Below are 23899 nucleotides of genomic sequence, written 5' to 3'. Positions count from 1 at the left end.
TTCAGAAACAGCATTTTTGATATCACCCCACAAGTTCTCAATTGGATTAAGGTCTGGAGATTGGGCTGGCCACTCCATAACATTAATTTTGTTGGTTTGGAACCAAGACTTTGCCCGTTTACTAGTGTGTTTTGGGTCATTGTCTTGTTGAAACAACCATTTCAAGGGCATGTCCTCTTCAGCATAGGGCAACATGACCTCTTCAAGTATTTTAACATATGAAAACTGATCCATGATCCCTGGTATGCGATAAATAGGCCCAACACCATAGTAGGAGAAACATGCCCATATCATGATGCTTGCACCTCCATGCTTCACTGTCTTCACTGTGTACTGTGGCTTGAATTCAGAGTTTGGGGGTCGTCTCACAAACTGCCTGTGGCCCTTGGACCCAAAAAGAACAATTTTACTCTCATCAGTCCACAAAATGTTCCTCCATTTCTCTTTAGGCCAGTTGATGTGTTCTTTGGCAAATTGTAACCTCTTCTGCACATGCCTTTTTTTTAACAGAGGGACTTTGCGGGGGATTCTTGAAAATAGATTAGCTTCACACAGACGTCTTCTAACTGTCACAGTACTTACAGGTAACTCCAGACTGTCTTTGATCATCCTGGAGGTGATCATTGGCTGAACCTTTGCCATTCTGGTTATTCTTCTATCCATTTTGATGGTTGTCTTCCGTTTTCTTCCACGTCTCTCTGGTTTTGCTCTCCATTTTAAGGCATTGGAGATCATTTTAGCTGAACAGCCTATCATTTTTTGCACCTCTTTATAGGTTTCCCCCTCTCTAATCAACTTTTTAATCAAAGTACGCTGTTCTTCTGAACAATGTCTTGAACGACCCATTTTCCTCAGCTTTCAAATGCATGTTCAACAAGTGTTGGCTTCATCCTTAAATAGGGGCCACCTGATTCACACCTGTTTCTTCACAAAATTGATGACCTCAGTGATTGAATGCCACACTGCTATTTTTTTGAACACACCCCTTTCAACTAATTCAACTAATTGCCCAATTGCACAGCCTTAAGAGCGTGCATATCATGAATGCTGGGTCTCATTTGTTTTCTGAGAATCTACTGAACCTACTGGTAACTTGTTTGCCACGTAGCAATAAAAAAATATACGAAAAACCTTGATTATTCTGGTTAGTCACATTGTACTGCTATTATTTTGAACAAGACTGTATATATATATATATATATATAAACATACATATTGTTGTAAGTTGTGAATTTTCTGGGTTTATTTTTGTGTTTTAGTGCACTGTTACGCGAAGAACCACCGCATACATGCACAACAAGAGCTTCACATTCTGACTAGCACATATTAGTTCAAGTTCCCTTGTGCGTTTATGTATTTTTGTGCATATATAAGTTCTAATATTGTGTTGTAGAACTATTTGATTGTCATATAGCCTAAATAAAATGCTAAAAAAGGGCTTCATTTTACTGGCACTCATTCAGCTCCTCAGCTACAGTGCACACAGCTAAAAGAGCATTTTACAGCTATTTAAATGCTGCTATTAATTTTAAATACTTATTTTTCTAAATCATTGTTACATTATTAATAATAACTAGAGCCCGACCCATATATATCTTTTAGAGGTTCGGGAGTTAAGGGTGGTTAAATTCTTGGTCTGGCACCGGCCGATCTAGCGATCCTGGGGGGCTACCAATGCAAGGAGGGTGGCATTCGAGAGGGCTCCTCGAGCTGAATGGTTCCCACGAATTTGGTGGAGATATGCCAGTGCGTTTGCGAGATAGTGTCACCAGTCAACACTTTCACTTCAGTAAGGAGGTCTCTTGTTCAGGCAACAGCATTAAAGCATTGTCTTATTTGACCGTAAGTGCCCTGCGAAGTGTTAAAGGCCATCAGTTGAGACAAAATCAACTAATATTCACTTCCACTTACTAGGGGCAGGACTGCTTTTAATTACTGAGAAATTTCTGCTGGTGTCTTGGCTTTCCATGCTTTTTTGCACCTCCCTTATTTATGTGTTCAATAGTTTTCCCTTGGTATTTCCACTATTTCACAGAACTTACTTTCTGAACTTATCTGATGTATAGATTGCTTGCGTTGTTACCGACATCTAGGGCTGGGCTTTATGACGATATAAATCGAATGGATGAAATTAAAAGTCTATCGATTCTTATTGTGCTCTATCATTTATTTCGTGGTGCCACAAAATACATTGTTTACAGCAATAAGTTCTCATTATTTGAATGACGGCAGTCTTACATGCATTACACAGGGATGCAGGCAGAAGACGCGTTAATAACAGCATGCACTCGTTCACGAAAACGAGTTTTTAAGCACTGCAGTTTAGAACAACTGATTTTAGGCCATTGAAACATAAACAATAGAGCTCTATGTGTTCTGTGTGAGGAGTGCGTAAGCCGCGCATCAGCTGCTAATAGAGCTTGTGAGCATTTTTGCTGCTTTATTGGCTTTGAACGATTGCATAAACACTTATATGCATACAAATGCAAGTATCCTCATAAACAGTCATTTAGTTCTTAAGGGGAAGTAAACAGTTGCGAGAGAAAGTGCATATGTAACAGTATATTGGATCTGGACTTCAGTCTTAGAAGGGAAGCTGCCCAATATTCGTCCTGTCTGCCATTCATGAAAATCTCTCACTGCTCTTGCCTACATCACTTTTGTAACTAGATAAAAAAAAAATAATAATAATAATAATGCTAATGATTATGCGTATATACAGTGTGTGTGTCTCTGTATATATCTATATTATATTATATTATATAGATAGATAGATAGACAGACAGACAGATAGACAGACAGACATCTAACTTACACAGTGAAGACTAATTCATTTACACAATGTATTATTTATTCACTTACGGTGTGTGTAATTAGTTTTATGATACTATGTATGTCCAGTGAGGTTATATATATATATATATTTTTTTTTTTTTTTCAATTATTATAATTTTCTTGTATTAGTTTTATATTGACATTGGTGACAAGGATTATGAAAATTCTATGGTATCAAATCTTAATATCATAAAAAACCTTATTAAAAGAAAAAATGACTATATCAAGATATATATCATTATCGTGATATTAAAATGTATCAATCTTGATATAAGATTTTTTGTCATATCGCCCACCACTACCGACATCTGGTGAAAATTTCATGTCAACAGCACCTTTAGAAAAATATTTACTGAGAAAAATGGTAATGTGTTCAAAACTTATTTTACCCACTGTATATGCAGGCCTAATAAAGGCTTCTTAAAAGAGAGGGATAGTTTCCTTCAGTTTTGCCATTGCTGTCACAGCCTTCTGCCACAACTTTGAAAGGCTTAACAACAGATTGTGGGCAAAATGGGCAACTAGACTGAAGGGCAAAATGGGCAGCTAGACTAAAGGACATAAATGGACAGGATTAAATAGACAAGATCTCAGTGCAAGGCAGCCACAATATATTGTCTGCTCGTGTGCATGTTTTGTACCTTTCACTGCCAGGCTGAAATTCAGAGAGAAGGGATGGTCTGCGGCGGTGAGGCTGGGACAGGGATCCATGGGACAAATGGGAACCATAGTCCCGAGCATGAGGATGGTAGTCCACCAGTCCACCAACATCCTGAAATAAACACATGACATTTCAAAAACTCAAATAATGACATTGTATGAAGAATGCAACTTCTGAAATATAACAAATGATACAATCCCAGATAAAATGCAGATTTTTCCAGATTTAAATCACGCCTTTAATGACATGAAAACCAGAAAAATATCCCAGATCAGTCCTAAATGCTGAGACCAATTAGCCTAAATCTTTGGTACTCAAACCAAAGATTACAGATAATACACAGACCTTTAGTTGGAGCTTAAAGTCTTACTTTTTGCACGAAACTGTTGACGTCATATCAGTCATGCATCTACACTGGAAAGTAATCCATCCACGAAAATGAACTTCAATTGAGAGTCTCAAACTTTAAGTGTTACAGTTACTAGTTATTTTGCTAGTTTAGCATATATTCTATTAACACCAATATTAAGGATTACCACATTTTTGGAATCAAATGGTACAGGAAAACATGAACATCTGCTTTGTGTCAGAAAAAGGACATATTCCAACATGAACAAAAGTTTGGAGGATGAAGTGTTGTTCCACTTGGCTTCTGAGCTGGCTGGGATTGAGTGCCACTCATTTAGATTTTCTGTGTGGTCAATAAAACCAGTCAGTAATCTCTGCTGGGTGAAGATGATGGCTGAGGCTCAAATTTTATGTGATAATCTTCAGTAACACAAGACAGTCCTTTGTTACTACTTTCTGGTCAATGGTCAGATCTAGACGTACATAAAAATAGTGTGTGCATGTTTAGTAAGGATGCATCAACGTTCGGTTACGACAGTCAAAACTAGGGATGCACAGGTTGACCGGCCATAAATCGGAACCAGATGTTTTTTGTTTAAAATACTTTTCTGGAAACCCGCGTGCACATACTACATTGTAATCATTCGCTATGTCGTTCGTGTGGAAGTATTTTGAAATCTGTGTGTAGGACACGGGCAGCTGTTCAGCACTGGAAGTGCAGCGCTACACGTCTGAGGCACAGATAGCAGGAAGCGAACAGCCATTGTTGTACTGACACACAAATAAGAGTCTTTCCTGCGCCGCTCACTGAAGTTGCATGAGCATACTGTACTTGTCCCTGCACAAGCAGAGACAGTGGAGGGATGTTCAGCTCAACTTCTTGTGTGTTGGATGAGAAATGAAATGGACTTAACTGTGACAAAACTGAAATGTTTTTTTTTGTAAAGTAGAACTTGCATACACGTTTGAAAAGCCAGAAGTAAACATCAGTTGTGTATAGGATGGTTATTTTTATTTTACCATAAAATTATATTGACTGAACTTGATTTTAAAATCACCCGCTGTAGCACATGAAAAAAAAAAAAAAGAGTTTCATCCATCGAATTAAAACATTTTAGTGTAAAGATTCACATAAGTTGCTGTTTTCATTACTGTGCTGTCCATTTAAAAGAAATGTCTTTTCATTTTATAGCTTATATTTATAAATAAGAACATTTACTTATTTATAATTTTACCAGATTTAGTCCTACACTTAGTTACTTTTATTTGATCCCCACTAAATTGTATTTGACTAAATGTTTAGATTTTATAAAATTGCGCATGTGACTCTTCTAGAATAACTTTTGCTGCTAAATTATCCACTAACCCAGTTCATAATTGTATTTTTGTGATATTATATATTTTTTCATGTTATTTTTAACTAAAATTAAGTTGTCTATATTAAGTAGATAATAAAGAGTGACGATTAGGTCAAATCACAGAAGTACAGAAATTCTGCACAGATTTAAAATAAACTGAGCTGGTATCCAATTGGAAAAAAGAGTATCATTGCATCCCTAGTGTATAATAGAATATACAGATTACTACAACATAAAACTTTTTCTTAGCTCACAGTTCAGGAAGTCCAAGGTTGCAGATTAGTGATAAATAACATGTATTTTTGGAAAGATTTTGTTTTATAGTCAGTGCAGTACCGTACCGCATGGGCTCTCAGCTGCAGAGGAAGGGTGGCAGGACTAGGAAGGTGACGAGCATCCACAGCCCTCCGACCCTGAGGCACTGACTGAGGGTGCGAGGACATGCTGACGATGCAACTTCCTCTACACACTGAAAGTGGGTGTGGTCTTGTCACAAACGCTGTGCATCATGGGGCATTGAGTCCTGGCAGTCACCAACCTGGAAGAAACAAGAGAGAAAACATTGTAGATTAACTGTTAACAATAAATATTTGTTGACACAACAATCAATCTGTGCAGTCAAACTAAATTGTGGACAAAATCATAGAGGGTGCACCAAACTTCGGAAAGCCAGGATAAGCAACTGTGAGTTTGATGACAAGTGAAAGAGAAAGTGAGCGAGAGAGAAGTCCTAGCCACCACCTGCTGCTGGCCGGATACATGTCGGCACACTGTGTGAATGAATGGATCACTCTGTATTCCCTCTAGATCCTCCTCTTCTTCGCTCTGTCTCTTTCTATGCTCATTAGGGCAGCTGGTGTGCTCTGTTGCATTATGATACTTTCTTTTTCACAGGTACAGCAAAAACACACAGTATGGCTAAACCGATTTAATGTTCAAAATTTCTTTAATGCAAGGCGGTTCACTCAGCAACTATAATGGTAACATCCCTATGTAGATCATAGCATGCAAGCACAACTTATATCTACTTAAACAAGGACAGACTAATCACATTAAACAATGCCTAGATCATTTAAAATGCATGTTCATTGTTAAAGCAGGTTAAAACCTACTGTAAAACATGTGCATTATAAAATATAAAAAAGACACACAAGTAGCTGTTATAGAACAGAATTTGTTTCAGACAGCTGAGAAAATATCCGCAGAACTAGAATGAAACTGCAGAATAAAAGTACTTTGCCATACTTCACATTTACCACATTTACCTTAAATCAAAATGTATTTCATCCACCTAATTTAATTATGCTCTAATTACAATTCATCGTCTGAACAGTCAGATAAGAGCGACTAGAGGGCCAAGAAAGCACTGCAGTTGTAAACTTTTTGATAGTGTCAGTCAGAGGTGGTTTCCAGGTATCGGAATCGGTATCGGGAAAAGAAAAAGGGTATCGGAATATCTCTAGTCTTGAGAGCACCAGGCAATGCTTAAGAACAACGGCATACATAGAATCATACATGATGCTGTCAGCCAAATCTAACACAAATCTTGATAACCAGCTGGACATGCAAGAACCTTGTCAAAGTTTTGCAAAAACATCACAAGCAAGTGAGATCTACAGGATTTGCATAATGTTAAAGCAGTGACCTAAAAGTGACTTTACAAGAACCATCACAAGCAGACGTTACACGCAGGGTTACTCTGTAACATGAAGTCAAGTAGTGTGAATTATGTTTAGATGTGGGCCTTGTAGATTTAACTTCTGTGGTTTAAATACACAATACAGTTAAACAATACACGTAAAGGAAATCAAAGAATAAACCTTTTTCAGCGAACTAATGATTGGCATTGATCAACATTCTAATTTCCCTTTAATATTCTTGGCACATTTTTAGCTGAAGAAAATATTGCAGTGCTTATCATAGACTGTCTTGGAAAACGACCCAAAAAAAAAAAAACATATGTTAGCCGAGTTCTCCCTTGTTACTCTATCAGCTAAACAATCTTAAAAAATAATAATAATCAGGAAGATATCAAAGATATACACAATTTGAAAATTATATAACAATAACAAACCATAATGCAAATATTACAACCCAGTCCAACAAAGTGATGGATAATGATAATTTGAGGTGCAACCTCTGCACAAGAGCACAAAATCCCAAAGACAAGGGTTGTACAAGTATACCAGCAGAATGGTATTTCTTACTAAATTAATGCACCAAAATCTAAACAACCAGAAAAATTTCAGTGCTTCTCAGATGATGTGTTTTTCCCATGTCAGGGTCTATTTTGTACACACAACATTGATAACAATCAAACACGTCAACAGTGTGGACATTCTCCCAAAAATGCTGCATAGCATGAGCTGGCTCGCTACCAAAAATCACCTGGAAACCAGACAGTCTGAACAGCATACGGAGTTCGATTACCCAAATGTAATTACCCAAAATTTAACTACGGTTTCAGTGTTTGGGTAAAAAAAAAAAAAAAATCATTTAGGTACATCACTACTTAGTAGACATTTTAGTTAAAATAATAGAAACAGCTTCTTCAAAGCAAAGTATCTTGGCACCTTCATGAGACATGCAGATCTGTGGTAATTAGTGGTTTCTAAAAAGTAGATTACATGTATCTGCAACATATTTTACTAGCGGTACTCCGATTGATCGGCTACCGATCACTATCAGCCAAAAGTCAATTTTGGGATGATTGATCGGCGGTGTCAAAAAAGGCCAATCTCATAAACTGATCTCAAGCTGAATTAAAGTAGCAGCGCATTGTTCGTGGAAAAAATATGATAATGGATTGACACTAAAAGGTAGTAATTACACCATAAATGCATATAATGAAAGTTTACCATGTTTTACATTCAACATAGGCTATATATGGCTTTTTGGCTAGGTTTAAAGAAAAAGAGCACTTTTAGATAAACGAGGCAATAATAGATAGCACTGGTGGAGGTAGTGAAACAAAGTTCTTTATGAACCGCAGGATTGTTTGTAATAACGATTTTAAATTCAAAAGAAAAGACAGTAGAGCTGACTGTTTCTGTCAGTGGTAAGTTTTAACTTAGAATGCTTGTGATAATATAAGAAAAGTAGTTTAAATGTTTTGTCACTTGCTTGAGCAACTTCATATATAAATCTAGAAGTAAATGCAAAAGTAAAAAGCACTAAATGTGTTTCTTACATTTAAACATGTCTATGAAAGATTGTATTAGCTACTGCACAGTGTAAAAAAAAGAATCACAATGGTGAAAAAACATTTTAAGTAACAATGTTTGGATTTGAAATCTAAATAAATGGATAAATGTTGTGTTTGTAGTAAACAGCCACGGATCAGTTGCAGACTGCTGTGTGAAAGCACAGTGAGCACCTGCTGCTTCTGCACCACTTAAGTACCACACATGGGCCGCAAACGCACTGCAAACAGAATATGTGTGAACCTGGTGTAAAAGGCCGCGCTCACATACAGCTCACAAAATCAGGCTTACGCGGTGTAATCTAATGTGCAGCAATTGCACGATTGTAAAACAAAAATGCAGTGCATGATCAAACATTTAGGTGATAAATATTTTTCAAATATACATCATTTTCAAAAATGAAATTCAGGCCCTGAATAAATGTCTAAAATTCCTGATTGGAGTCTTACTATAAAATAATTCAACATGATAAAAAGAAAGCTTTAAAAATAGCAGTATCATGATCATAGCGACAGATACTGGTTTCTGTGATCGGGCTCAAAAACACCCCTATATTTTACCACTGGGCGTCCAATGGAATGACATTACAAACCCTTTCTTACTATCAGGCTGCTCTAGTTAAAAGTTAAAGAATAGCCCTTTACATCTGGCTTCAGATAAAAAAGGAAGTAGCGCTATCACACTAATGAACACAAATGCAAACAGATATGCTTCTCTGAATGTGCTTTTCCCTCTGTGGCTGCTGTGTGTCATTGCCCTACTGCTCAGTACTGACATACAAACCACTGCCATCTCAAGGGTCCTCAGACACACAAAAATTACCATGTGAGAGAAGTCTGTCTCTATAGATGAACAGTTGTGTGTGTACATTATCTAAAACAAGGTCACAGAGTATTGTCAAATACTTGGACATTAAAACAACGAGTCGGGTCCTCTGTTGCTCTTCTACAACACAAAGAGGGGCACGCTACCATCCTCCTTCCTTCCTGTCTGTCACTGAATGATTTACATGGATAGAGCAGAGTGTTTTACTGTGCTGGGGGAGGAGATTCAATAGTCCAGGAATGTTTGGAGCTCTGAGGAGGAACAGAAATTCTTTGTCATCCTAAAGGCACTTTGTAGACTCACACATAAACATGAACACACATGCAATACCAAATCAATCACACATTACTCACAGAAAACCCAGGTCTGATGTGTGTTCCTTCTTTTTGCTTTAAAGAAAAAAAAAAAAAAAAAAAAACGGTGTTTATTTGAAATAGAAATCTTTGGTAAACTTATAAATGTCTTTACTGTCATTTGAGAACTTTGAAGCTTATGGTTTCACACTTGTATAAATTCTTCTAAACTGGCCTTTGCAGTTAGGACTTCTCTATGTGAAGGAACTTCTGTGTAACTACCACAGATTCCTATGGATAGAGGTTTACAGTATTTAACTGGCCACTACATGAAATGCAAACTCCCGTACATCAGAATGAACTCTCAATTAAATCAAGTGGTTATTACAATTACAATTAGCCTTGGCATTATAGTTTTAATCACTGGAGACTGACAGGCTTCACAAACCGACCTCCCAAAGATGAGTCCCAGAGAATGAAGATTTATTTAAAAAGGAAGACATTGGGTGTGAAGCGTACATGTGTCCGAATTTGGCTGATCTACTGGCACAGTATCAACTGTGGAAATCTGGAAACAAACTTACCACTGTTTTCTGGCATCGTCAAGCATTGTGATCGAAAAAACCACAACTGCTATGACAGACATAAAGAGAGACTGGGAGAGAAAGTGAAAGATTACAAGAAAAGAGGAAGAGAGAAAGGAAAGTAGGAACAGTGAGAGACTTGGAGAGTGGAATGAGAAAGAAAAAAGGAGATATCGCTCTACGAGAGAGAGAGAGAGAGAGAGAGAGAGAGACTAAGCCCTCAGACAGAAGGGGAAACACATGCCCTGGCACGGATACAGACACCCACAGGCAAGCTCATGGCTGCCTGCCAACAGCACGAATGAACTCACTTACCCCTCGCTCTCTTGCTTTTCTCTCATTCTCCCTCTTTCAATCACAGTGCTCACTCATTCCCAACTCTTTCTTCTCCCTTTCTAGGAGTGGCTGGCTTTTGTATGATTACTCTCTCCCTTTTTTCCCTCCATCTCGCTCTTGCATTACATTTCTCTTCCTACCTTTTTCCGCCTCTCGTTCTGCTGATAAACACACATGAGTAGTTTGAAAGAACTGGAAAGAACCAGCGCTAACTGCCTTACCATTAACCACACTGTATTTCTCTCTCACACATTTTAGGTTTTGACATCTTTTATTGACTCTCACAAAAGCTGAGCCCAGTTCTTCTGTCTGTCATGATGGATGTAATAAATGAGAAGCCTGGCAGTTTGGGTAAGTGCTGGAAGAAAGGCATTAGCTGATGGGCCATGATCAGGTCCCTCCTGCTGGCCCAGTAATGTCAGAGACAGCATGAGGTGGGGCGGCCGGGTGTGCGTCCCCATCCATCTGCATCTCCGACGTCTACGCCACAACATCTCCCATAATCCCACAGCACAAAATGCCACTTCAATCAGCAACGTCATTATCACCTCTAATTTCCCACCTTCAGCATTTAAGCTGGAATGTTCAGTCTGGGTGTTAGTTTGAATCTGACACTCGCTGTGAAGCATGTTGTGTATTAATTAGCACACCACATTTAGACTGTAGAAATGTTGTCAATCTAATTTCTATCCTCTGAAGACAGGCTGTATATCATCCTCTGGGGGAAAAGCAATGTCTTGAGGCATGAATTTACTGAGATGCGCAGCTCTTCCCTCTCAAATGAAGCTTCCGGTTCCAGGATGGAAAAATTGGCTGTTAAAAATCAGATCAAAACTAGATCACTAATAGTTTAATTTATGAAGCTGTTCAAATGAAAGCAGGTTTACCACACAGTAAACTGTAACACACACATTTTTGCAACCATCTAAAAAAAATAATTACAATTATTGATAATACTGTATAATAATGTTCAACTTATTACCAACAGTTAATGTACTATCTATCAAAGAACAAACATACAACATTTATAAATCTATAACATTCATTTCAAAAGTCTGGGCTTTGAAAATATTTTTTCATGTTTTTGAAAGAAGTCTTTTGCTCACAAAGGCTCCATTTATTTAATCAAAAATAAAGTAAAAACATTTATAATGTTGAATATTTTTACAATTTAAAATAACGTTTTTCTATCTGAATATATTTTAAAATGTCACTTTTTACCTGTGACGTCAAAGCTGAATTTCTGCAGGTGTCTTTAGTGTCATATGATAATTCAGAAATTATTCTATGCGGGTGGAATGGCGGAATCCAGTCATAAAAACGGAATTTACAGTTTAACATACAATGTCACAGAATTTGTCAAATTTTGAAAAAATTTATCAAAAGTAGGTCATTGCACTCACATCAAATCACTATATGGACTAATATCTGCAAATATTAAGCCGGAAAAGTCTATTTAAATATGAATCCTGCATGTTCTGCGTGTCTGTGTTAATGACAATGACGTTTGTAACAAACACAGAAGCGCGTCTTTTAATTTATTAAAAGATAAATTAAATGAATGTTTTATGCCTTCATTTGATAACCAGAAAAATGTAAATACACAGAATTAGGTAACAATAAAACATATGGTGAAGAAAAAAATAAAAAAATTTCATAGGGCCCTAAACGTATTATTTGGCATATTTGTTTTAGCAGTAGTTTTTGGGGGGTTATTTTTCCTGTAAAGATATCGAGTTATATATCATATATCAAGATATAGCAAAATATATTGAGATATATTTTTGTCTCCACATCGCCCAGCCCTAACGCAGAGTTTAAATATTTCAGCAAAACATTCCCGGGGAATTTGTGGGTCGGTTGAGCTGGATTTGGCCAGGGCTGAATTTTAACCCCAATACAGTCCTGTACCTGTCACTATGCAACAAATAACGGTGTGAAGGGCGCGCTTCCTTTGCATTAAAGCAATGTCCAAAAAATGCCTGAAGACTCACACAGTGTCTACTCCAGTTGTGAAAAAATACTATATACTGTTTTTGGTTATTTATGTATTACATTATTTGGCTAGTAGAAGTTATGAATGGGCGGTAACTAAAAAAATTAGTAGCCAAATTAGCTGAAAAAGTTAATTTCAAACCCAGCTTATGACAGCTTTTTGGGAATACACCTTCACCTAAATCCATGCTCATAAACAAAGTTTGCATATTACTGCTGCTCCCTTGCACCGTGACTATGACCACTGTGCCTACAGTGGGCCTGATTTTAAAAACATTCCCTGTGTGTGTGTGTGTGTGTGTGTGTGTGTGTGTGTGTGTGTGACAAGACAGACTGTATTTTCCTTTTTCAGTGCCTCTTTCTGCTCTCTCCTCAGTAACACCCCTACTCACCCTTTCCTCCCTCTGTCCCCTCTCATCTGACCTTTCCATTGTTCTTTCAGCCAGTGGCCCCTGTAGGTTATTTGGGATCATGATGCAGGGCAGCTGTCTGACCTCTGTGACGGGCTGTGAATAAAAACACCCTCCCCCTCCTAAAACACTGTTAAACTCCTGCGTCACTTTAATCCCTGGACTCGAGTCAAATGCCTACAGCTCTGTGCAAAATTACATTCAGAGCAATATATGCTTATATCCACCTTCAAATCAGGTCATCAGCCATCTGCCTTTCAACACTGCTGATAAACCACACCATAATTCATTTTTAAGGATTTTCTGAATGTATGCCAAATGTGAAAAGGCTGATAAACAGTATGGGCTACACGATTAATCAAAATAAAACTGAAACTGCAATATGGCTTAATACAATTATGAAATTGGAATTTGATTTTATAAATAAATATATGTGCTGCGTGACACTGTTTTCTTACATGTGAGCAGCTCATTACAGGGCTCTAGACTGGGACAATTTTTTCTGCTGGTGTGACTAATTTTTGAGAGTTGTCGCACTGGTGCAACCACGGTGTTGTCCAACTCATAAGCGCGGTCATTTATGTTGCATTTGAGAAAAATCTAACAGCAAACAAAACGAAAGTGAAACTAAACCATGCTACGTTTGAAATGTGCAACACAGACCGTTTATCAGCACAGAACAGTAGGCAACAGTGCTCCTAGATCCAGTGAGACGCGGCTGAATTTGATACACAATGATAAGGTTGCTGAGATATATAAACAGCGCTGACTTATATGGTACTTTTTTAAAATCCAACAATCCCTATATTTATTGTGATGTCCCCAGTGCAGCAGACAAGCCTTGAATATGGAAAAGCTTACATTCAGCAGATAGAAATATTGCTGTCTGAAAAAAAGATGATCTGAACACTGTTGTGGCTTTACTTTACTCTGATCAGCATGGGGTACATTATATTACTAGAATTCAAAGGTACAGCACGCACATCCTAAACCTTAAAACTGGGTGCTGGGCAGACAAGTAGTTGCAAAGGTAAACAATGAGTCCGCACACCAGAAAATGCTCCTTAGCAATTTTAATGATTGCTCACCACGTGTAACGTTTCGGGTCCAAGCCCTTCATCAGACATGCATGCCTGATGAAGGGCTTGGACCCGAAACGTTACAATCATTAAAATTGCTAAGGAGCATTTTCTGGTGTGCAGACTCATTGTTTACCTGTACATTATATTACTATAATTAAAAACCTTTTTGAAAAATTCAAGGGATAGCTGAACCAAAAATGAAAATTTGATGTTTATCTGCTTACCCCCAGGGCATCCAAGATGTCAGTGAAACAAAAGAAAAAACAAAGATTTTTAACTCAAACCGTTGTAGTCTGTCAGTCATATAATAGAAGAAAATGGGAATCACGGCTTTGAGAATCAAAAAAACAAACAAGTTTCTTGCATAGACTGATCGTTTCGTGTCTTTACACATCAATGTATCATCACAAGCTGCAGGGTTTAATTTGGTTTTGTTTGTTTCATTTTATCTCTTCCATTATTTTATAACTGAAAAGACTACAGCGGTTTGAGTAAAAAATCTTTGTTTGTGTTCTACTGAAGAAACAAAGTCTCCTACATCTTGGATGTCCTCTGGGTAAGCAGATAAACATCACATTTTCATTTTTAAGTGAACTAACCCTTTAAACAGTTTCTTACAAACTTGTATTATTTGATAAAATACATAATGAAATATAATCATATATGGGTAACAGAAATCACAATTAGCTTCAAGCTACACTTGACAATTAATGAGATTAATACAACACTTCTACTTGAATGTCACCATCTGTCACTATTGAGTGTTTGTAATAACTTCTGACTACGATCCTATGTGGATTTTAGTCAAATGATGAGGCAGAATATGTTGTTAGAAACATTCCAGAAGAATTTTGTGTGGAAGATACACAGTTACAACTTCTGTGGGGTGTGAAAAAGTAATCTAACTAGTAGTTTTACTAATTACTGTTGCCAGAAAGTAATAAGTAAAAACATTACTTTTGAAAGGAATGACTAGTAATAAGTAATATATTACATTCTTTGAGTAACTAGCCCAACACTGCAAGTATTTGCATCACCTTAAAGCATGTGTGAATGTGGAAACATCAGTACTGGCTCCCCTCAAGGCTGTGTTCTTCCTCCTCTCCTCTCCTCTCCTCTCCTCTCCTCTCCTCTCCTCCCTGTACACCAACAGCTGCAGCTCCAGTCACGAGTCTGTCAAACACCACCCTCATTGGGCTCATCTCTGATGGGGATGACTCTGCCTATAGGTGGGAGATTGACCATCTGAACCCCTTTCACACTGCACGTCAGACCCGCAATATTCCCGTAACATTGCCTGGTCGCCTTCTGTGTGAAAGCAACCACGTCCCGGAATTGATTACCGAATCGAACCCGGGTCGGGGACCTAGTAACATTGCGGTAATCGATCCGGAACGAGCGCTGTATGAACAAAAGCCAGATCTAATTCCGTATCGAAGTGATGACGCGCGTTATCGCGCGACTCTTTTACCGGCTGTTTTGAAGGAAGATCAACATTCGCGACGAAAACATATGGGCAAACTGTAATGAAGCAGAGATCAGTTAGTTCCTCACTTTCCACGCTGACGCCGAGATCGTTTGCTTGCTTAAGTTAAAGTATAACGTGCCAAGCGTTGTCGACTCGTACATTACACGTCATACGCTGATGTCACGTGTCGTTACGGGATCTTCAAGGGTTGTGTGTGAAAGCACGCACATATACCGGGTCATCACTGGCAGTGTGAAAGTGCCAAATCTAACGACCAGGAAACAATTACAGGAATACTTTACCCCTGTATTTGCCGGAATGGCAGTGTGCAAGGGGCTCTGGTGACATGGTGCAATCAGCACAACCTGGAGCTCAATGCTGTAAAAACAGTGGAGATGGGGATTGACTTCAAGATGAACCAGCCCCACCTGCCCCCATTATCCTGTGTAACTCCTCAGTAGAAACTGTGGATTCTGTCCGCTTCCTGGGCACCATCATCACCCAGGACCTCAAGTGGGAGTTAAACATCAGCTTTCTAATTTAAAAAAAGCACAGCAGAGGATGTACTTCCTGAGGCAGCTGAAGAAATTCAACCTGCCAAAGACAATGATTGTTCACTTCTACACTTCCATCATTCCATCAAAGACAAAGGCAGACTGCAACATGTCATCTGCTCTGCTGAGAAGGTAATCGGATGCAACCTTCCATCTCTTCAGGACCTGTACACTTCCAGGACCCTGAAGTGGGCAGTTAAGTTTGTGGCTGACACTTCTCACCCTGGACACAAACTCTTTGAAGCACTCACATCTGGCAGAAGACTGCAGTCCATCAGGACCAGGACCTCATGCCACAAATACAGTTTCTTTACATTGATACCCATGACCCATCAGGGCTTCTACGCCCATGGACATTACGCTTGACATACAAAAATAAACACCATACACACACGTGTTGTTTCACACGTGTTACATTAACACACAACTCAGGCTGCTATATTCACACATCCCAGACTGAAAGCTTTTGCACTGGCTCCTCAATGTTTGCACAATGTTCAGAAATGTACAATTTAAGTTTCAACTGAGAACATTTGCACTCCCCTACTTTACATATTCTGCACAAATGTAGAGTTAATGTTCATGTTTATTTTGTATTTCATATTTTTTATCTTCCAGATTTTTTTTCTGCTCTTATTGTATAGCTTTTACTTGACTTATTTTTTACTTGTCTTTATCTTAGTTCAATCCCCTTGAGCAAGACACCTAACCCCAGCTGCTCCTGACGAGCTGGATGGCGCCTTGCATGGCTGACACCACCACCGTCGGTGACTCGGTGTATGAATGAGTTGTGTGAATGGGTGAATGTGAGGCAATTTGTAAAGCGCTTTGGATGGTAGGGGTGCTCCGATCACGATCGGCCGATCGTTACCATTTTTTTTTACCATTTACCATTTGTTCTTTTCTTAATACTGTTAATTGAAAGGATTTGATGTGGAGAGAGGGGAACTAAAATAGCCTAGCTATGTTAACAGTGTTTATTATAATGTTTGTAAACATTTCACATCTGCATTAAGCCTATTTCTGAATGAAATAACCAAATGTAACTTTTTTTCCCTCTAAAAAACATTTTCTTTAATATGTGTGGCGTATTTTAACCATGCAGCAAACTTTTTTGAATATTTTGATAAATTACTGGGAATAAAAATCACGTTTTAAACAGTTTTACTGATTGTATTAATTGGTCAAATTTCTTAAGGTCTGTTAACGGTTAACCAGTTAACATCCCTAGTAAAAAAGCAAAGTAATGGCAAGTCATGCGACTTCACACTAAAGTTTACTGTACGCAAAATACAGGTTGAATACAGCATGAAATTTCAGCTGCCAAAAACTATGAGACAAAAATGCCATTTTCAGTATTTGGCCAAAACATGGCAAAAATATGGCATGCACAACCTCTGACAATACTAGCTTTTAAGACTATATATTATTTGAGTAGTTAAAAAAAAAAAAAAAAAAAAAAAAAAAAGGTAAATCTGATTATGTTGCATAGAACTGAATAAAAATATTGATATTTAATATTAATATATTTTCTGTCCAATTTTATTGTTTTACTTTCAATAAAAGTGTGGTTATTTTATGATCTTGTATTCTTTTAATTCTGTATCATTAAAATTTAGTTCATTAAAAAAATCTTATTTTTATATAATTTAATAAAGGATTATTAAAAATTGTTTTCATTTCAGTGCATCTCTAATTATTATTATTAAGCCATATTGATTTATCAATCAAAGACAAATGCTCTGTGACAAGCTAATATTCAGTCTGGATTTTAAAGCTGCATCCCAAACCACGGGAAATCCCTTCATTCCCTACTGTTTCAGTGTCCAGTAACACTAACCGCACATTCACAGCACACTGGCTAACAACCCAACATCCTGACATAGTATTTCCACTCTGCTTCCAAATACATAGATCTCTGACCCATCCCCCATCTCTAAAAACACACGAGCACAGACCAACCCCAACCCACTTGTACATCAATTCCTAGACTGTATTCATCAGTCGTGTTTTGACAAAAACCAACATGACCACACAGAAGATCCCCAAACAGCACGTGTGAACACAACCTGGGTGTAAACAAGCCAATCTAAAACAGGCCTACAAATCGCTCATACAACGAATACATACAGAAGCAAGCATACAGCCTGGTCTTTTACAAGCACACGCGCACACAGAGGAGAAGCATTTGTGTTGTATAACAGCAGAGTGAATGACTTACCAATAATGTGCAGGATAATCTACACTAATCCTCTCCGCCTACATCACTGACGATCAGAGTCTTTGTGTGAAAGAGCAATACCACAACTGTTTTGATCAAGGTCACATAGTGAACCACAAGGTGCTTCCACACATCTGTGATGGCTGGGTAGAGCACACAAAACTAGCTAGAGAGATAACACAGGATGTAGACAGCCTGTACACAGAGTGATGCTAGATTCCTGTATATGTATGCACACACAGACACAGTGGTACAAACGCCAGTAACTCGGAATGCTTCATTTTTACTTTGATAGAAGCAAACCAATCAAAGGGAAATAAATTGGTTTTGTACAATTGTTTAAAAAATATACAACATATAATCATACTCCTCTGACATGCTAGTATGAAACGGAATCGCTTTAAACTAGGACATAAAAAAAGTGGCCAAATAAGTCCATTATGTAAGTATATTATGTTTACAAGAACTTTAAAACTGATTGAGTTCAGTCAGACTTAGGGCTGTAGCTATCGAATATTTTCCAAAAAATTCCATCGATTAATTGAGTAATCGGATAAAATGTTTTTTATTTAAAAAAGTGCAATATTATGCAAGAGAAAATAAGACTCCTGGGTCTCTTAAAATGAACAACTAAGAATTTTTTTTTTATTATTATTTAAATGCATGGAATGCAATGCATACATCAAAAATAAACATTTAATTATTACCCATTGTTTCTCAGTCCTGTACTTGTACTGTGAACAATGACAAAGTTGACAGATGAATTAAGTGCATTTAAGTGCCATTCAGTTGGGGTTTTAAATAAAGCATTTTCTGAGATGCACATTAAACATTAAACACATAAAACATTAATTTAATTTATCTTTTAATTATTGAAAATTAACTTAACTTTTTGGTAAACAAAGGGGATTTACTATTAAAAATAAAACATGGAAGAAATGTTGTGTGATTAAACCTTAAAAAAAAAATTGTTTTTTTTTGTTTGTTTGTTTTTTTTTGTAGTAGGCTATGTACATTCTGCTGAACAATAGTCTTTAACCTGACTTTTATTTTGACGGGTTTACGTATCTTTACAGTTCTGTGTATGTGATGTGACACTAGTTTGCTTTGCAGAGATCAAAGCTTGATCTAGCTCAGGACTGTTTTGATTATCTTAACCCTATAAGGTATTTTAAGAGAGATTATGTCGTGAAAATAGTTATCTAAAAATAAAACGTTTTATCACTTAACCTTTATTTTGTTTCTTATCCATATGACTTATGAAAAGAGATTTTAGGCAGATTGATGTGTCATTTAGCTACTTTCTCATATAGCTAATTAAATTATGAAAAAGAGTTTCTCTGCCATCTAATTTTGTGTACCAAATATATTTATTTGTATAAATTAATTGTATAATTGTAATTACATAATATGACTTACAAACGCTGTGTGAAAGTGATTACCTTAATTTATTTGTTAGAATATGTATAACTCAATATTTTAACTAATTGCAAAAGCTGAATAATCAAATGTCTACTGATTAATCAGCAAAATAATAGATGATTAGTCGATTACTCATTCTTATAATCGTTAGATGAATTATCAAAATAATCGTTTGTTGCAGCCCTAATGTATAAGTCTTGATTCCTCCTACAGAATGAATGAGCGTTGCATCAGGTGTGTGTGTGCAGCTGATAAACATTTCCTATCACCAAAACACACACACACACACACACACACACACACAGTTAGTAGGGGAACACCAGTAGTCTTTCTCCTAGCTCTTCAAACCACAAACACACTCCTGCTGGCTGTCGGTAAAGCTACCTTTTGTCTGCCAAAGCTGCTTCAGACAGCCATTTTTCAGCAGCGGCCGAGCAGAAAATGAGATTCCACCATCAATAACCTGCAAGCCTCTTCTTAGCAGTCTGGAATTTCCTCCTGAGCCAAGCGCTCACATCCTCCACAGTCTATAGAGAGATATCACAGAAGAGAACTTTACAGTAATGCTATAAATGGATATTAGAGATGGACTGGTGAGAAGCCTTCGGAATTAGGACAGTCCCAATTCTCAAACTTCTTTTGTCTCAAAGGCTGTCTCCTTTTGTGCAGATATGAAACCAAGGGTCATGGTTACGGAGGGTTACTCTCAACAGCTCACAATCTCCACTCCACTGCCCCTCAATCTCTTACTCCATCTCTGCTTGACGCTTGCTGAATATGTGTGTGTGTGTGTGTGTGTGTGTGTGTGTGAGAGAGAGAGAGAGAGAGAGAGATCTTTACTCACTGACCCAAATTTCTCATTTTCTCTTTGTCTATCATTGTTACTTATCTCAAATGTGCAAAAAAAAAAAAAAAAAAAAAAAAAAAAAAACACAAAAGCAGTCAAAATCCCTATGAAACCATTTGGTCATCATGCAAGCATTACAATTGTGTCACATACTGTCCATGGTTTTAGTGGCTAAAGTTCAATGTATCCCTAGTACGTTCCTTCAGATATCAAATAGTGCTGATGGATGACAGTACAGTGGAAAAAGTCGGTTTGTAACCTCAGTGTCACATTTAAAACCATCAGACAGCATTTACATCAAAGATAAATAACAGAGAGTGAGAGAGTGAGAAATGAATAGTAAAGTAGGTGAAGAGATGTAAGAGATGAAGATAGAGCGGGAGATCCTTAACTCACATAGTGAGAAAAGATCAGTAATAGCTGCTTTTGCTCTTGTGCTGTTTTTTCAGGTATACCAAACAACCCTCTGGCATTCTGTTAGCATGACATCATCATTGCTTAACATAATGCTCTGAAGAGCGTAACATCCGTCTACATTCTAGCACACTCCGTAAAGCCCTTCCAAATGTAAACATCGAAATATTTCCTAAATCCCAATGAATAAGTGTAGCTGTTTTTAAAGGGGTCATCGGATGATGATTCTTTAGCAACCCGTTACAAAAAATATTTGGCAGCACAACTGTTGCCAGTGGCATAGCCAGGGGAGGGGCCATGGGGGCACTGGCCCCTCCTGAAAACTGATTGTCCCCCCAGTGTGCCCCCACCCTTCTACTTGTCTGTCACTCACAAATTCAAATTATAATCTTTCAGTTTAGTAAACAACTCATGACTGCATCGCGATCCTTCTCAACGAGGACCAAGAATAGGTCTGTTTTCTGTTTTCCAACGAAAAAAGCACCTATTTTAAAAAGCGAGTTGTTGCAGTGCAAGAAGTGTTTGGTACTAACGTTAACGTTTTTCGGTGTTAGACAGACCAGGTTCGATGACGATGTTATCTCCTAGAGCAGACCAAGATGCTAATCATTATATTTACTATGCTCCTCTGATGCTGAATGTAAAAGGGGTTTACTGCGTTATGATTTACTTTTTAAATAATTATGTAAATCATACATAATTATTTAATGCATGATTAAATAGCAAAATAAATAACTAATACTAAAATAATACTGGACTAATTAAGCTATTCTAAACTGTTTTATATGATCCACATATTTTACATGTTAAACTAAAGCTACCTTTTTGAACAAGGAGCTTTCTAACAAAGTATGGATATATTATATTTTTAAATCAATATGCTCAAGATTAATAAGCCTTGACATAAGTAGATTTTGTTTATTCATCAATGCAAATTTACTGCAACTGCTGCTATGCAAATTGAATGGGATGTGGATAATAAACAAAAACATTATGAAATTATATTAAATTTATATTAGTTACATTAATTAATTGTGTATTTGTTTCTATGAATTATTAATGTTATTCTGCATTTATATAAATAAGGCTATTATATATATATATATATATATATATATATATATATATATATATATATATATATATATATATATATATATATATATTATATAAGGCTATTATAAATATATTATATTATTATTAGTTGTGAGTTGTACACTATTCATACATTGGATTATTTTATTTATTACAGTTTTTCTTTCACTTTTGTAAAGTGAAAAGTTAATGCAAACTGTATTTGATTTTTTTTTTTATTAAGAGCAGTGAATAACTGCTATTAAAATATAATAGGGTATCACTGTTTATTACTGATTTTAAAGGTTACTGAACTCTTGAAATGATTTGTATATACAGTTCAATAGGGCTGAAACGATTCCTCGAGTTACTCGAGTTACTCGATTACAAAAATTCCTCGAGGCAAAAACTCTGCCTCGAAGCCTCGTTAAATTCCTATAACGCGCACTATACGTGCGGCGCAGGGATTTGATTGTGTCACACGGACCGTTTATTCACACGGACCTTTTGAATTTAGTTGGCGCGATGGCGGAGAATAGATCTATAATTAAACGGCAGAAATTGTCTAAAGTGTGGGATCATTACACACTTAATAAAGAAGAGAACAAGGTGCAGTGTCTCTACTGCAAAATAGAGCTGGCATACCACAACAGCACATCTTCCATGATTCAGCATCTGAACAGAAGACATCCACTCTATGCTGTTTCACCAAGCATCGTAGTCTAAGCCTATTGATGTTCGCTGATTTTAATCCCATACTGCATTTGTAGCGATGTCGTGATGCGGTTTGACTAGATATGATGTTTAACTTTGATGACGTTTTAAAGTAGTAAACGTAACTATCACGTTCAATTGCAAGAGAGTATAGCCTAAAAAAAGAACCCCTTCACACACACACAAACACACGCACGCACGCACACACACACACACACGTACATTTTACTCTGTTGAGAAATAAAAGCCAAATGCTTGTTCTTTTTACAGCCACATCATTTTTGTTATGCATTATTTGTTTTGGTTGTTCAAAAACACACACAAATTGTTTTATCCGATTACTCGATTAATCGATCGATTAAGTGCTAGATTAATCGATTACAAAAAGAATCGATAGCTAGAGCCCTACAGTTCAAACTAGGGATGTCAACGATTAATCGATGATCGATTAATTGTCGATAAGAGATGCAATCAATTAAGGCTATCGATGGTCAGTTAACCGATTCAATGTTGGGCTGCGTGCGGCTCATGCGCACTCAACACGTGCGAGCGGCTGCGAGTGACGGTGACGATATATAAAAGCATCATCATTCATTCACAATGTACAAATTAAGCTTTTAATGTGATTTAAACTTTAAAGTACATTAAAATAGAAACAACATAAAAGTTCTTCAACATTAAATGCAATAGAAATGTAGTTACTAATCATTTCATCAGATAACTGTTTTATATCGTGCGCTTTGCAGGGCTGCGGGACACAGTGACAGGACAGGTAGTCTATTCATTCCTACAACTTGTTAATTCATTCCTACGAATTATTAATGTGGCAATTGTCCATGTTTCATTAATTTTGTTCCCTAAATAACCCATGATTTAAGTGAAATAAGGGAACAAATTAATAAATCGAACGAATTCTTAATTCATGAAATCTTTAATTTCCCTTCCCATGTTTACCACAGTAAGAGATGCGAAAACAGTTATTAAAAGCGAAAGATAATAAAATAAACCTGGGAAATTAGAGGGTTAGACTATGAAGATTTAGGAAAAGAAACAATGCCTAAATATACTGAATTTGTGGAAATTCGTGACCAACCGGCAAACCAGAACAAAGCCGCGTAAATGAAGACTATGGGGTCCAAAAGCATGGTCGCGATCTAACATTTTCCAGTTAACCTATTATTCCTCTAATAAACAAAGCTTTTATACCACACTTGTCATAATCAGATCTTATCATTTCTAAATAAATAATTGCTGG

General features: G+C 37.0%; 1 protein-coding gene across 2 annotated transcripts in view; it reads right to left on the bottom strand.

The window, feature by feature from the left end:
• LOC127964064 (nuclear receptor corepressor 2) overlaps positions 1–23899 on the bottom strand; it is a 116895-nt gene that overhangs the window by 76927 nt on the left and 16069 nt on the right. For both annotated transcript variants that reach the window (XM_052564214.1, XM_052564215.1), the window contains exons 2-3: positions 5544–5740; positions 3477–3607 (exon numbers count right to left, since the gene is read on the bottom strand). In XM_052564214.1, coding sequence (XP_052420174.1) covers positions 3477–3607; positions 5544–5645 — 233 coding nt within the window. In that variant the 5' untranslated portion in view covers positions 5646–5740. The remainder of the gene's footprint in view (positions 1–3476; positions 3608–5543; positions 5741–23899) is intronic.

Source organism: Carassius gibelio, chromosome B8 (genome assembly GCF_023724105.1).
Source record: "Carassius gibelio isolate Cgi1373 ecotype wild population from Czech Republic chromosome B8, carGib1.2-hapl.c, whole genome shotgun sequence".
In the NCBI taxonomy this organism is placed as follows: domain Eukaryota; kingdom Metazoa; phylum Chordata; class Actinopteri; order Cypriniformes; family Cyprinidae; genus Carassius; species Carassius gibelio.
The sequence above is the reverse complement of the archived record's forward strand: the minus strand, read 5'-3'. Positions and strand labels throughout refer to the sequence as shown.